The 14,697-nt window shown below is 38.0% G+C and overlaps 1 protein-coding gene and 1 pseudogene across 2 annotated transcripts in view; one reads left to right on the top strand and one right to left on the bottom strand.

Annotated features, from left to right (window-relative positions):
- The window catches only part of LOC102959051, a 41,886-nt gene that overhangs the window by 16,313 nt on the left and 10,876 nt on the right, over positions 1-14,697 (bottom strand). Inside the window, exons 2-3 of one of the 2 annotated variants that reach the window (XM_042989564.1) lie at positions 4,730-4,851; positions 3,019-3,151 (exon numbers count right to left, since the gene is read on the bottom strand). In XM_042989564.1, coding sequence (XP_042845498.1) covers positions 3,019-3,151; positions 4,730-4,851 — 255 coding nt within the window. Of the gene's footprint in view, positions 1-3,018; positions 3,158-4,729; positions 4,852-14,697 lie in introns of both variants that reach the window. The other variant, XM_007073740.3, reaches the window with a different exon arrangement.
- LOC102958772 lies at positions 12,823-13,426 on the top strand (annotated as a pseudogene).

The raw sequence follows: 14,697 nt of genomic DNA on the forward strand, positions 1-14,697 counted from the left end.
AGCACAGAGCCCGATGTGGGGTGCGAACCCACAAATGGTGAGATTATGATCTGAGCTGAAGTTGGATGCCCAATAGATTGAGCCACCCAGGTGCCCCTATAAAGCATATTTCATGTTTTTCTCTTCATCAACAAAGGCCATTCAGAGGTTATTTAGAAAAAATTAATGTGATAATTTTGTACTCATTCACTCTGAGCTGTATTAGAGAAGAATAAACATGAAGTCTCTGACATTTAGGGAACAGCTACTTAGCAACCTGTCCCTAACCCTGTGCCCCTCACTTCCTTGTCCTTGGTTTTTCCCTTCTTTTCCCTAGGACTCTTATTCTGTGGGATGCTTCCTAACTCCCATACCATCTGGCTTTCTCCCCTTATCCCAGAGCAACCACAGAACAGCCACACACTACTGCATAGAACACACACTATCAAATGAATGACCATCTCTGGAGTTGTGCAGTGTGGCAGCCCTGACCAACCTAAAATGTGTTCTGGAGTGCAGGAGGAGGCTGGTATGAGGGGAGGCGAAGATATTCCCATAAATTATTTTTATTTGAGTTTAATTGCTACAATTTTTTAACTGCTACAAGCCTCCTAGCTCATCTCACTCCATTGTTTGTGTAATCAAGTATCTGGAAGAGCCTGAGTATATTTTTTAAAGACTTACTATATTATGTTCTACATAATATAATGGTAGGAAGGGGAGATACTTTGGCTGTAAGTAATAGATGGTGGCAAAGAAAATGGGAAGCAGGCAGGCTAATCCCTTGGAAGAAAATAAAGCGTTTGACCACTACTATCCTTTTCTGCCTAGAATCCTCATCCTCACTACCCTCTTTGTAACATTAGTGCTTCTGCCTTGGGTTACAGAGTCATTATTAGTGTCTTACAGCTAGACAAGCCCCTTTTCATAGGAGAGTTCCACAAGATGATAGTTTTTTCAGATTCACTGTAGTTATATGGGCTGGCCTGTACACCTAGTCACTATTTACAACCTGATTTCTATGGGAAAATGCATGTATTTTCCCACAAAATGCTTTGTAATTTTCAAATTTCTATGTGTCAAACATATCTCTTCTTTAGACTTCTGCAAATCAGATCTGATACGGTATTATAGTTGTAATTCACTTTTTAGTTTTCTTTTACGGTTCTTATCCAAGTCCTTTTCTATTCTTGAATTTTAACTATCTCAAATGGAAATTGTGAGTACTATCTAAAAATAGAATCTTAAGTAAATCAGGGAAGTTTAATTCCCCATTATAATATAGATACAATATATTTGTATTAGCAGCACATTACAAATTTGGTAGTAGTCAACTTTTGACAATGATATTATCTGAGATCAGTAATATCAACACAAGATTACTTACCTGGAGGGGTAGGCCACTATAAGCAATAACTAAATCTAAGTGACCAGGAAGATTGAAATAGCATGTCTAAAGCAACAGCCTAGATGATCATATCCAATTTGAACAAAGAGTATATTAACAGAAGAGTTAGCATATTAGCAGCATGGGGTTAGTCTAGCTTCCCATTTGAGACGTAAGTGTTGCATCTTAGGGGCAGAGAGGCAAGAGACTTTCTGTCACTAGAGCTGTACTCTCTTATGGACTGGAGATGTTTCACTAGGTCAAATCATGGCCTGAATAAACTCTTTCTCAAGATCATCTTTTTAAGAAAAAATAAAAAAAAAAAAGTTTTTTTGATGTTTATTTTTGAGAGAGAGAGAGAGAATGTGAGTGGGGAAGGGGCAGAGAGTGAGAGGGAGACACAGAATCCAAAGCAGGGTCCAGGCTCTGAGCTGTCAGCACAGAGCCCAATGCAGGGCTTGAACCCATGAACCATAAGATCATGACTTGAGCTGAAGTTGGACACTTGATCGATTGAGCCACCCAGGTGCCCCTAAAATTTTTTTAAAATGTTTATTTACATTTGAGAGAGAGAGAGAGGGGGGGGGAGGGGCAGAGAGACACAAGGGGAGACAGAATCCAAAGCAGGCTCCAGGCTCTGAGCTGTCAGCACAGAGCCCCATGAGGGGCTCGAACTCATGAACGGTGAGATCATGACCTGAGTCAAAGTTGAATGCTTAATCAACTGTGACACCCAGGTGCTCCCAAGATATCTATCTCTGTCCTCTGAATCCATGCCCATCCAACAATATCTGGTTACTATCTTTTTTTTTTTAATGTTTGTTTATTTCTGAGGGAGAGAGAGAGACAGAGAGAGCACAAGGAAGAGACAGAGAGAGAGAGAGAGGGAGACATAGAACTCGAAGGAGGCTCCAGGCTTTGAGCTGTCAGCACAGAGCCCGACGTGGGGCTGAAACTCGTGAACTGTGATATCATGACCTTAGCCGAATTTGGACGCCCAACCAACTGAGCCACCCAGGTGCCCCTATCTGACTTCTCAAGTAGATGCTTTTATAAGAACATTTCAGCCCCCCTGCAGTTATAGTTCTCATTGTAAATGAATTAACATTATGGTTTATCTATGAATTTCTTGTGAGTTTGGAAAGTATAAGTTGGTTTCCCTGTACTCAGTTATTTCTGATTAGTTTCTGGACCTGAAAAGTCACTTCTGTGAAAAGCAGAGAGATCCTCCCTGGAGGCATAAAGTGGCCTAACTTTCCTGGGTAAGATTTCTATTTCGCCTCCCTAAACCTTAATAATTGCTAATGGCTACGTTGGAGGTTGGCCTTTTCCTTTCAAAAACCATTGAATGCCTTGGTCAAGAGTTTGCATACTTGGGCAACTGGGTGGCTTAGTTGATTAAGCGTCTGATTCTTGATTCGGCTCAGGTCATGGTCTCACAGTTGGTGGGATCGAGCCCCACGTCAGGCTCTGTGCTGACAGTGTGAAGCCTGCTTGGGATTCTCTCTCTCCCTCTGACCCACCCCTGCTCGCAAGTGCTCTCTCAAAAATAAATAAACTTAAAATAAAATTAATTAAAAAAAAGAATTTGTATTCTCATGAAATGTAAAGAAAAGACACAAAATCATCAGTTTGCATACTTGAATGCCTACCTAAAGGTGCAGTCTGGTGTGAGCCACACACCATACAGTAGTTTCTGCTCATTTTTCCTTCCTCACATAATGAATCAATAAAGTCTTCATCATAAAGGAATGCATCAACGTGAACTGTGGGTTCTGGCTGCTGCTGTATCTGGTGGAGAGAAGAAGAACTTCAAAAGAAACAAAGTACAAAGGAGTCTCTTTTTATTGCTAAATAAGGCAAAACATCAGTGGTTCATATGCTAAAAATCTGAGAGCAACAACAAGGCACAGAAAGACAAGTTTCACTTATTGAAGAGCAACCCTGTTCTTCTTTCATTTTATTTCTGAGACAATTAGAAACTTTTAAGTTGATGCAAAATGATGTAAAACATGGCCATGAGAAATATATAAAATTTGAGTTAAAGGAGTATTTTGAGACCATCCTGTCCATCCTAAGTAGTATATTTTACAGACAAAGAAACTGATACTCAGATTTCTCCAAAGAAAACGACCATAAGAAAGAATTGAAACTAAAACTAATACCACGTTCTTCTGAGTCCTACATGTCAGTGACTACCCATCAAAATACTTAGCAAGTAATCTTAGCCCAGAGACAAAGTTTTCAAATAATAAAGATGTTAGTAAAATTTCTTGCTGACAATTAATAGCCCTTTATTAATACTAGCAAAACATGATATAATAGCAAGTGGCTACAAAGAAAAAATGTCTGATTCTTTTTACCTTAACTATAATAAAGAATCAACCTATTTACTTAGAGACCTACAAAATTATATCTATACCTACACATACATGAATCTGTTATACGTGTGTAAAATGTATGAACATACACAAGGACCAGAAAGAAACAAAGGAAGATAAAAATCATTTGTTAGAATAAGGGATTATGGGTCAATGATTACAGGCAATGAATATACTTTTTCCTTGTTTCATATATTTTGGTATATCATGCCACTGATACAGGACTGCCTTATTAATAACATCCAAACTATATTACAAATACTCTCTCAGTTTTTACACTATTCACTACTTTCCACCTTTGAGAATCCACTCTGAATGACTGGATGTTTACTAAGATTTGCTAAGTGTTCACAATGTGCACAGCACTATCAAAAATTTATGGGATTTAGTTCTTCTGCTTAGGAATTTGCATGCTAAAAAACCACATAGAGAGTTGCTGTTTTCAGATTAGTGGGAGAAGGATTATTATTAGCTTTGCTTTAGGAAACAATATTCCTAGCATATGTACCCCATAAGAGTTGAGATCTGAAGGGACTTGAATGAGGGGGTTGTCTGGATAAGAAAAATGGGATTTATTTTAGGAATAAAGGAACTGGATAAGCAAAAATTGTACAGTGCAAAAGCAGGAGAAGGAAACAAAAAGATGAATTTCACCTTTGATAAAAGTGAGGGAAATGGAACAGGAAACAGAAAACCAGGACAATGATGTAGGCAGGACCAGATTATGGTTGGGCCTTGTTCTGTGGGGGGGTGGGGATGGGTTAAGTGCTTGGCAAACAGGATGCCCTCATAAAATATTTGTTGAATGAATGGGAGCCAGAGGGTTACAGACTCAAAAGAATTAGGGACACGGCTGAAGAACCAAATGAAATACTGTTTAAAGCAGAATTCAGGACTAATTAGACCAGAGAGGCTGTGGGATTAGGGAAGAATAGGAGTATCCTCAAATAGCACTGAAAGTAAATTAATTTAATGTATTTACTTTTTGGAGCGCTAGATGTTCTGAGGAAAGCATGGTTTCTAGAGGTAAGCAATTCCGAAGGTCTTCTGCTATGTTTTTCAACATAATGTCATTATTATCTTGAGTGAACTCATCAAAATCTCCTGGGGAAAAAAAAAAAGAAATATCTTTTATGGTTTTGGTCATACCTAAGTAAATACAATGGACATATTTTCCATCAGAAAGCATCAATTTATAACAATAAATAAGCCTTCTAACCAACGAAATATTCAAATTCTAATAAACGTTCCATTTCAAATAGTGAATTTTTCTTTTTCCCAAATTGTTTGAAAATACAAAACTTAACTATTTCAGCCTGTTCAAGAAGAACAAAGGAATTTAAAATATATATAACATTTTAAGGGCACCTGGGTAGCTCAGTTGGTTAAGAGTCTGACTTCAGCTCAGGTCATTATCTCTTGGTCCATGAGTTAGAGCCGTGCATCAGGCTCTGTGCTGACAGCTCAGAGCCTTAAGCCTGCTAAGAATTCTGTGTCTCTCTCTGCCCCTCCCCTGCTTGTGCTCTCTCTGTCTCTTAAAAATAAACATTAAAATAAGTAAACACATGAATAATATGTAGTATTTAAACTATTTTTACTCGGAAATAGCACTGCCATTAGTTTTTTAGGGTCTTAAACTCACCAGCAAGTGGTTAAATATTCCTTCTCAGACCATACAGATCTTAGTGTAGGAGGCATCACAGAGACTGCTAAGAAGATAACTAAACTGAGTATCCCTGCCTCCAACAAAATGTACCTAAGCCTTAAGATAATAAGCACTAATGGCTGACACCAACTATGTAACAAACTTAACAATGACCATGATGCTCTGCTGCATTTGAGCAGCAGGTAAAATTATCATTAAAACTGTATTTCTGGGGATGCGTGGCTGGCTCAGTTGGTGGAACATGCAAATCTTGATCTTGTGGTCATGAGTTTGAGTCCCTTGTTGGGGTGTAGAGCTTACTTAAAAAAAAAAAAAAGCATATTTCTTTTTTGAGAGGGAGAGAGAGAGAGAGGGAGGGAGAGAGGATCCGAAGAGGGCTCTGTGCTGACAGCAGTAAGCCCGATGCAGGGCTCAAACTCATGAACCTCAAGATCATGATCTGAGCCGATGTCAGACACTCAACCAACTGAGCCACCCAGATGCCCCAAAAGAAAATATTTCTGATGGCTATGGCCTACTTCTGGATGATCTGGCAAAAAGTGGAGGGGTAGATGAGGTAAGGGAGAGTATGTGTAGCAATAAAGATGGGGAAGGTCTAGTTAAGAGATTGACAGCTGATGAATCTAGGTGAGGGTATAAAAGGGGTGTTTATTGTTCAGTTGTTTCTACTTTTAGGCATGTTTAATATTTTCTGGTTCTAAAAAAGTATTATTTCCAAGCAGCTCATATATAATTTTAAATAGAATGTGACTTACCTGAAAGTAAAATACTCATAAAGTTAGCTACCACTTGGGATGCCAAATGTAGACTGGAAAGTACTACTAGTGAAAATATTTTACCTTTCTCTTAAAAGACTTTCTTATACTGAACTCTTACTAGAGTAAAAGCATGCCAAAGGGTCTGTTTCAAAATAGCTGTAGAAGGAAAACACAGAGATCCTGAAGGTTAATGTCATCTGTCTCCACATTCCCTGCCCCCTGAATTGTGGGCTGTTTGTAAGTAAGCTCATGATTTGTTTTTAAACAAAAAAATAATTCTTGTGTTGGTTCAGAATGCTATTATCCTGTCACTAATAACAATTAAAAGTTACAAAGCAGGCCAATGGCAGCATAAGGAAATAAGCGGAGGTTTCTGCTTCTAAATAAAGATACTCTTCTTTTTCACTGTATTATTCGGTGCCTTACACACAAAGGATCTTTCTCTGCATAACTTCTCACTGAGCAACAGTAATACAAAGATTCAGTTTGCTGAACTGATGTGAGAAGGTCTTTGAGCTTTTTTTCTTTCCTCACCTATCTAGCATAATGTTCTAAGCTGTTGCTTAAAGTTATTTCTAGAAGGAGACAAAACATAAAATTATAGAGAAACAAAAATACTATTAAAATTCATTCCAAACTCTTTTAGGTGGAACTTAAACAGCATCTGATATGTGTTTTTCAAAAAATTGGCCTTTTTAATTGTATTTGTAAAATCTAAGTTTTCTCAAGGTGTTAATTAATATCTAACATCTGCTTAGCTTCCTTCCCTCCATAGATAGAACACTGTCTGGGAGTCTCTATGACTCACATTAATTCTAATAATATCACTCCCACCAGTGATCCTTAGCAGGTTCTCTCAATTTGTAAATGGTATCACTAGAAAAGCCAAAAAAAAGTCTCATTATGTTAAACTAAGATATTCCCTATCCCAACTTCTTTGGATTTAATTCTGTAACATAAGCAACCATATTAATAAAACATAGTTTTTATGTGCCTTATAAAAGGCAGCCCAGGGACTCCTGGGTGGTTCAGTCAGTTAAGTGTCTGACTGTTGATTTCGGCTCGTGAGACTGAGCCCCGAGTCATGAAGCCTGTTGAGGATTTTCTCTCTCTCCCTTTCTCCCTCTCTCTGCCCTTTCCCTGCTCATGTACCTGCATGCTTCTCTCTCTCAAAATAAATTAAAAACAAGTCTTTCAGTGAAAAAGGAACTTAGACTATGACCTATTACCAAATGGCCCATCCATCTATGCATCTCTGATATATACATATGCATACACAGACACACACAGACACACACATACACACGATAGTTGTTTAGTCTTTGCTTGAACATATTCAGGGACAGAATTCCTTCCTCATGCTGAGCCAGAATCTGACTCTCTATAACATTAACTCATTTTTTCTGAGAGGAATCATCACCTTTAACGCTATACAACATTTACTGAATGAACACTTGAGGCATGCTAGACTTGGTGCTTTTCACACACTATCATTTAATCCTAAAAATCCTATAGGTGGTAACTATGATTATTTCTATTTTGTAACAAAAACAACAAAAATATGAGGTCAGAGGTTCAGTTACTTGCCTCGGTCATACTGGCCAAAAGGTGGAGTTGGGGTTTAAATGCAGGGCTTAGTCTGAACTCTTAATTACTACATCATAGCAAAGAAGGCAGCTGGCTAGTAACAGTTCTCCTATCACTACCATAATCTTCTCTTCTCCCCACCTCTGTCCAGTTCTCCATATGATGTGGCAGCCATATCTTTTGCCATCTGCTTGCTGTCTTCTGGACTTGTTCAACAAAACCCTTTAAATATAGCCTTGGAACTCACATTGCCAATCTAGTTCTCTAATCCATGGCTACCTTCGTTTATTCTCTTCTTCTATCACATTGTGGCCTCTAGGGCCCTGATTACTACTGCTACTGGGTGATTAATAAATTTGGAAGCGATGGTGGCAGTGGAGGCCAAAGAGTGTCTTCAACAGTCATATGTAAAGATCAAGGAAGCTGGAACAATGACAGATGGGAATGGCTGCAAATTCTAAGCCATCACAATCGATTTCCAGCTGTCTCTCTGGTGAAGTATGTTTATTTGAGAGTCAATACTTCAATTAATGTGAGCATTACCAGTTGAGAGATACTATGAAAAGGTGTATTAAATTCAGTCATTTAAAATAGGTAGTTATGAAGACTGCATTTGTTTAACCCCAATACCAAGGATACCAAGTGAAAAAGAGAACTGGCAGCTCTTACCCTGAACAAACTCTGATTCAACCACATTCAAGGGTAAAGAGAGATTTTTTCAGTTACAGCAATGATTCCTTTTTTTTTTTTTAAGTTTATTTGTTTTGAGAGAGAGAGAGAGACAGAGAGAGAGAGAGAGAGAGAGAGAGAGAGAGAGAGAGAGAGAGAGCGCGCACACAAGCAGGGGAAGGGCAGAGACAGGGAGAGAGACAGCATCCCAAGCAGGCTCTGTGCTGCCAGCATGGAGCCTGATGTGGGGCTTGAACTCATGAACTGAGATCCTGACCTGAGCCAAAACTGAGAGTCAGACTTTAACTGACTGAGCCACCCAGGGGCCCCAAGCAGTAATTCTTCAGTGTGGCCCTAAAGAGGATCTACATATGGGACTTATGTGGTCCTTAAAGGGCCTAAAGCTGTATGTTCGGTTGTATACATAAATATGTATATTTTTCCAGGAAGAAAGTTTTTAAGAGGTTCAATACTTATAGCTAATATTATTGAGCACTACGGAAATTTTTAGTGCAAGAAGGCTAAAATTAGTCTTAATATCTGTAGTGGTTGGCAAATAACTTATGAAAGGAAGAGCAAAACATTTTTGCCCTAATAATGGCTATAAGACAGGTTAAAAAAGCATGATATGATATTACTGAAGTGTGTAAATCTGAACTTCATGTTATATCGTTAACTATTTACTCCGTTATTAAAGTGGAATTCCTTAAACCATCATTTCTAAAGGCTGTGCAATATTCCACCATTGTGTATGTATTTAACCATTCACTTCTAATGCACATTTAGATATAGCTCTGTGAAAAATTAAGGACACTGCAACTGACATTTTGGCATTCATCTTCTCTTGCATTTCTGATTATTTGCTTATTGTAAATGGTTAGAACTAGAAGTACTTAAAACATTTTAAAGGCTCTTGCTACATATTGTCAAATTTCTTTCCTGAAAGATAACACCAATTTACTTTAACAGAAAAGAATATGTGTTTCATTAAACCCTGCAGCAGTAAATATTACCATACAAACTTTGTTGTTTTAATTTGCATTTCCTTAATTACTGGTGAGGCTGACATCTTTTAACATGTATAATAGCTATTTCAGAATGTGTTGTAATAGTATTATGCTTGGAAAAAGATTAAAGAAAGGTGTTAGTTGCTTGACAGTAAAGTTTTTCTCAAATTACACATGTAGGTGGGAAGGGAGTGGAGAAAGAAAAGTTGCTCTAAAGGGCAACATTAATTCTTTAAAAATTTCCTACCTATATTTAACTAAATATATGAGTAAACAGAAGTCACCAAAACTGATAGTCTACGAATCAAGCCCCACTTTTTATACCTGGTCAGTATCAAGTCCTGCCTTTTTTGCTTGTAAAACCTACTTCCTCTTTATTCCCACTCCAACCACCTCAGCCACAGTTATCACTTCACACTTAGATACTAGGACAAACTCATGACTAGCCCCTTGATCTTGGTTCCCCTACTATAACATACCTTGTACATCTACTTTAAACTAATCTCACTCAAACCTCACTTTCATATCACTTGCTTCCCTCACAATTTTTGGATGTCTTTCTACTTTTCAACTTATCAAATCTTATACTAGATATTTAAGGCCCTCTATATCAAGAGTCTAACCATCCTATTTTCTATCCTTATTACCCCTAACATAATTTCTGCTCAAGACAGGCAAATCTTGGGGTGCCTGGGTGGCTTAGTTGAGTGTCCGACTTCAGCTTAGGTCATGATCTCGCAGTTTACAAGTTCAGGCCTTGCCGTCCTGCTCTGTGCTTACAGCTCAGAGCCTGGAGCCTGCTTTGGACTCTGTGTCTCCCTTTCTCTCTGCCTCTACACTGCTCATACTCTATCTTTCAAAAACAAAAGAGGCAAATCTCCCCAGTTGTTTTCCATAGTCCTTCCCATTCATACTGTTCCTTTCAACTGCATGACCTAGCTTTTTGCAATAAGGGCCTGTCCAAATTATTTCGTGTCCATGAATTGTTTCTTTTTTTATTAAAAAATTTTTTTAACATTTATTTTTTGAGAGAGAGAGAGAGATAGAGAGAGAGAGGGAGGGAGGGAGGGAGACAGGGTGTGAGTGAGGGAGCGTGAGTCCCCAACATGGGACTGGAACCCGCAAACCGCGAGATCATGACCTGAGCCCTCCAGGCACCTCTCCATGAATTCTGACCTTCGACCTCTAGCCTTAACTTATCCATATTCTTACATCTAATGACTTAAAATGCATAAATACAAGGTTTTACACACACTTACACACACACACACACACACACACACACACACACACACACACACACACATATATATAACCTATTATTCATTCATATCATGTATTACTCTGAAGTCCCTACTGAAATTTTGAAAATTTATTGAGGGGGGACTTCTGGTCCCAGACAAGATGGCAACTTTCCTCACTTTCCTTTGTTCCTCCCCTCTAACTACAACTAAATACCCTGGAAATAATTCAACAGGCAATTATAAAATAGGAATTGGAAAGCTAGAAAGAAGGTGAACTGTCTAGGGGCCTTAGGACTTAAGAACAGTCACTGCAGTGAGCTCCCTGGATTTTCTTTTCATCTTCCATGTAGCTTGGACTAGGTACCAGAGAAACCAATACCAGAACCACTAACAGGCATAGGAGGAAAAAAAAAAGTATTAAGAAAAGTGTGTTATCTCTTGCCAAAGACTGGTAAAGGGGACAAACAACAAAGACCTACTGAGGAACCCTAATCCCCACTCCACACCTGGGCCAGCAGCAGACTGTCCAGTCTTCAGACCCTCTCCAGGGGCATAAAAAAACCCAGGTCTGGCACCTCTTAGCCATCTGCTCAGTGGTGGAAAGCAAACAAGGTCCTGAATTGCTTGTCTCCATTCTCACTATTGGAAGGCAGCTCAGCAAGACAGGGCAGCCCAATGTGTTTCCCCATGCAGGTGACACCAGCATAGATTGAACAAGAACTGTAACAGTGCTAGAGAACAAGGCAAAGTTGAAAACACTGCAAGGACACTGAAAACCAAATTGTTATCAGAGACACAGCCCACAAAAGCAGGCCAGAACCAACAGGTTAGAACTAAGCAAGACAACAAACCGCCTATTGATAAAAAAATTTGAATAGGAACAAAAGTCTTAGCATAACATCCAAAATATCTGAGATATAATCAAAATGATCCTGGCATGATATCCAAAATATCTAGGATATGATGGAAAATCAATTATTATACAAAGAACAGAAAAAAAAAGTCTTTAACCTGTAAGGGAAGACAGATCAGGAACACAGCAGACCTATCCAGAGAAACTTGACAGACCAGAAAGGAGTGGCAGGATATATTCAATGTGTTGAATTGGGAAAATATGCAGCCAAGAATTCTTTATCCAGCAAGGCTGTCATTCAAAATACAAAGAGAGAGTTTTCCAGACACACAAAAACTAAAGGAGTTTATGAGCACTAAACCAGCCCTGCAAGAAATTTTAAGGGGGACTCTTTGGAGAAAAGACACAACAAAACAAAAAAGACCAAAAGCAACAAAGATTAAAAAGGACCAGAGAACATCACCAGAAACACCAACTCTACAGGCAACACAATGGTACTAAATTCCTATCTTTCAGTACTCACTCTAAATGTAAATGGACTAAATGCTCCAATCAAAAGACAGTGCATCAGAATGGATAACAAAACAAGACCCATCTGTATGTTGCTTATAAGAGACTCATTTTAGACCTAAAGACACCTGCAGATTGAAAGAAAGGGGACAGAGAACCATCTATCATGCTACCGTACTTATATCAGACAAACTAGATTTGAAAATGAAGACTGTAACAAGGGGTGAAGAAGGGCATTATATCATAATTAAGGGGGTCTATGCACCAAGAAGATCTAAAAATTGTTAATATTTATGCTCCCAACGTGGAATACCCAAATACATAAATCAATTAATCACAAACATAAAGAAACTCATTGATAATACCTTAATAGTAGGGGTCTTCAACACCCCACTTACAGCAATGGACAGATCATCAAAACAAAATCAGCAAGGAAACAATGGCTTTGAATGACACACCAGACTGGATGGACTTAACAGATATATTCAGAACATTTCATCCAAAAGCAGCAGAATACACACTCTTCTTGAGTGCACATGGAACATTCTCCAGAATAGATCACATACTGGGACACAAATCAGCCCTCAACAAGTACAAAAAGATTGAGATCATACCTTGCAGGTTTTCAGACCACAACTCTATGAAACTCGAAATCAACCATAAGAAAAAATTTGGAAAGACCATGAATAATTGGGAGATTAAAGAACATCCTACTAGGGGTCGCATCACTTCCGCTCCAGTTCGGCGTTTCGTCGTCTGTGAGAACTCACACGGTTTCAACATGCCTATTGAGAAGTGTTATTTCTGTTTGGGGCCCATTTACCCCAGCCACGGCATGATGTTGTCCGCAACGATTGCAAGGTGTTCAGATTCTGTAAATCCAAGTGTCATAAAAACTTTAAAAAGAAGCGCAATCCTCGCAAGGTCAGGTGGACTAAAGCATTCCATAAAGCAGCTGGTAAAGAGCTTACAGTGGATAATTCATTTGAACTTGAAAAATGTAGAAATGAACCTGTTAAATACCAGCGAGAGCTATGGAGTAAGACTATTGATGCAATGAAGAGAGTTGAAGAGATCAAACAGAAATGCCAAGCTAAATTTATAATGAACAGATTAAAGAAAAATAAAGAATTACAGAAAGTTTAGGACATCAAAGAAGTCAAGCAAAACATTCATCTTATCCGGGCCCCTCCTGCCGGCAAAGGAAAGCAATTGGAAGAAAAAATGGTGCAGAAATTACAACAGGATGTGGACATGGAAGATATTTCTTAAAGATCTCACTATTTCTATAAGTGCATTTGAAAATCTCCTTAGGAGACCAAGAACTTCTAAATGATCTTTTATATTTTACATAAGGTCACTCAAATGAAAGGTATTTAAAAATACATCTCTTCTATGTTGCTCATTGCTGTCTGTAAAACATCGGATATTATGGGATGTTAGATTGCATTTCCATTGTTAAACCTTCACTGATAGTTACATTTATGTAAATCATGCAAATTCTCTTTGTAAATACAGAAGTGAAGTGTAGGCATAAAATGTTCCTGCCATTTGGGTAATGGCACTATGCAGTATTTATGTAAGAACTAATGACAAAAATATATTTTACATATCCCTAGCCATAAATTTTCTTTGCAGTAAAATATTAATTTTACTTTATTAATATTATAGAAGGGGGCTTAAAACAAGGCTAAAACAACCTGTATGTATGATAATTAGCCTTAAGTAATCTTTTATTTTGATTTCAGTATTTGTTTTGGTTTCTTAGAAGAGTATATGAAGCCTAATTATGTTGGAGGTGAGAGCTGAATAGCTTTTTCCTGAAATGGCACTATATACTTTCCACTTTGGAGAACACTCAATTCTGAGATTCCTGATAGAACCAGATTTTTTTTCCAGCTTAGCAGTGGTTTAGAAGTGGAGGAATCCCAGTGCCTTTTAGGATGTTGTGTGGTTTCATTTAAAAAGCTCCAAATTGTTTTTGGATAAAGGAATTTATGGTTTTTGTGTCACAAATTATTTGGACCTAAGTTCATATTTTTTGTTTAAAAGCTACTAAAAATGTATTCATTAGCAGGAAGAAAATAACTCCCACATACTACTGAAGTAGGAAATACAATTAAAGAAAAATATATACTGAATAATGTTTTTATATTTCTACATTTTTTGCAACTTTAAGGATATTAAGTAACTCACTTTTTATACTTTAAGGACAGAACTTAGAATAAATTATAATCTTAGGGTTATAAAATTATAAAGTAATGGCTAAATTTTTAGCCATTTCACTTCAGTATTAGTGAAAAAGTGATCACTGGACAAAGTGTTCAGGACAAAGATCTGAATTCCAGTGTGATTTTTGCCCTTGTGTTCTTATTTGTTAAATATGGGTCATTGATAGACAACGTTATTGATAAAGCAATTAGGGGAAATGATATATGAACTCAAAGACATTTGTTAAATTACTTGGAAGTTTGTACTCCATACTAGATTTATGTTTGTTTTAATATCAACATGTTTAAGGGGTGCCCAGGTGGCTCAGTCGGTTAAGCATCCGACTTCGGTTCAGGTCATGATCTCACAGTTCATGGGTTGAACCCTATGTCAGGCTCTGTGCTGACAGCTCAGAGCCTGGAGCCTGTTTCAGATTCTGTGTCTC

This window comes from Panthera tigris, chromosome B3 (genome assembly GCF_018350195.1).
Source record: "Panthera tigris isolate Pti1 chromosome B3, P.tigris_Pti1_mat1.1, whole genome shotgun sequence".
NCBI lineage: Eukaryota > Metazoa > Chordata > Mammalia > Carnivora > Felidae > Panthera > Panthera tigris.